Here is a 1,615-nt window from a genome sequence, read left to right as displayed (position 1 = left end):
AAAGCACCTCTTTGTCTATGTCACTTACTAACTGCTCCTCTCTCCTCCAAAAGTTCCAGAAAAAAAAAACAGAATATCACAAGTTTTCCATATTGCATATACACTGTGTTTTTACTTCCTAATTAATTTCTTATTGTTATGCAAAGTTCTTCCTGCAGTATTCTTTGCTGAGTTTTTAAGCGTCAGGTTTGCTTGTTGTTTCCTGCTGGAAAAATGGAGCCTGTGATGTTTCCAAAGCTGAACCCTTTGGCCAGCCTGACACACAGTCCATATCTTGTATGGGTTGAGCAGGATCCCTGCAGCTCTGCGCGTCACCTGGTCATTGAGTTCAGAGCAAAGTCCAACCTGACAGGAAACCAGAGCTGCTCTCCCCACCTCAGTCTTCCCTCCGCTCACCATCATGCTGCAGACTTCTGCTGGAACTCCGGGCCAACTGGGGCTCCGGCTACAGGCCTTTGTGTGTGTGTTGTTCCTGTGTGTGACACCTGCAGCGCTTCACCCCCAGTGTTTGGACTTTAAGCCCCCCTTCCGTCCAGACAGAGATCTTGAGTTCTGCATCATGTACCGGGAGTTTGGCTGTTGCGATCGCCAGAAGGACCAGGAACTGATGGCCAGATATTACCGGATCATGGAAAACTTCACTGAGAGGGGCCACAAGTCCTGTGCGGGCTTCGTGTTGGAGCTGCTCTGCCAGGTAAACGTCCAGGACAAAGGTCAACAGAATCACACTGCGTACATAGGCTTCATCTTAATGCATGAGAATGTCACTGAAACTATATTTTACAAACTGTATTCAAAAGGGAAAATAAAATTATATAAACTACAAACTTGAATGACTAGGATTTATGGATTTACATTTTGACAAGACATAATTATGTTTTGTTTTGGACCAGAAATGTAAGGATTAGAGTTTTTCTGTGTGTTTAAGTTTCTGTGTTAGTTGAGTCTTTGTGTTGTCCTGTTTGAATGAGACACAGCTGGGAACAACACAGCTTGGTTGTTCCCAGCTGTGTCTCATTCCTTGATTATCCCCTGGGTATTTAATCCCACCTGTGATTCTGTGTCTTTGTTGGGTCCTTGTCATACGTCCTGGTTTGACTGTTGTTGCCGTCCATCGTGTTGCCTGTTTGCTACCAGTTGATGAGCCTTTGCCTTCCACTCTCACAATAAGAGCTATAGAGACAGGACTACACAGCTTGCATTTGAAGCTTATCCAAAAACAGGGCAGACTGTATACTGTGATGGTGATATTGGTGTCTTTAAAGACCTGCTCCAGGATTTTTGACACCTTTGACCATTGCAATCGGTCCAAGCCGCAGCCGATTCTGTGGGGGGAGAGACAAGGTAAAACATACAGTTTTATTATTCCTGCTAGGGTTATGGTTATTCCCGCTAAATAAGAATTAAGGGGTATTTATTATAGTATTTATCTACAGTAATTCCTAAAAACTGGGGTATTGAAACCCTGTTGACGGCGTTTTGTAAGCAGTGATATTTCATATCTTCCAGACTCTGTCTTAAGCTGACATACGTGGGCTTGTGGCTGTTTTTTTCTTTGTGATCTGACACACATAACAGGATACAGTTATAAAATTGAACAACGAAGCAACTTTCT

At 43.5% G+C, this 1,615-nt stretch overlaps 1 protein-coding gene across 2 annotated transcripts in view; it reads left to right on the top strand.

Annotated features, from left to right (window-relative positions):
• Nucleotides 1-352: 352 nt before the first annotated feature.
• Nucleotides 353-1,615, top strand: part of hhipl1 (HHIP-like 1) — a 29,428-nt gene continuing 28,165 nt past the window's right edge. For both annotated transcript variants that reach the window (XM_016667406.1, XM_007544265.2), the window contains exon 1: nt 353-694. In XM_016667406.1, the coding sequence (XP_016522892.1) occupies nt 401-694 (294 nt within the window). In that variant the 5' untranslated portion in view covers nt 353-400. The remainder of the gene's footprint in view (nt 695-1,615) is intronic.

Source organism: Poecilia formosa, unplaced genomic scaffold (assembly GCF_000485575.1).
Source record: "Poecilia formosa unplaced genomic scaffold, Poecilia_formosa-5.1.2 Scaffold1064, whole genome shotgun sequence".
Lineage (NCBI taxonomy): Eukaryota > Metazoa > Chordata > Actinopteri > Cyprinodontiformes > Poeciliidae > Poecilia > Poecilia formosa.
Note: the sequence above shows the minus strand (reverse complement) of the source record. Positions and strands in the feature narration are given on the sequence as shown.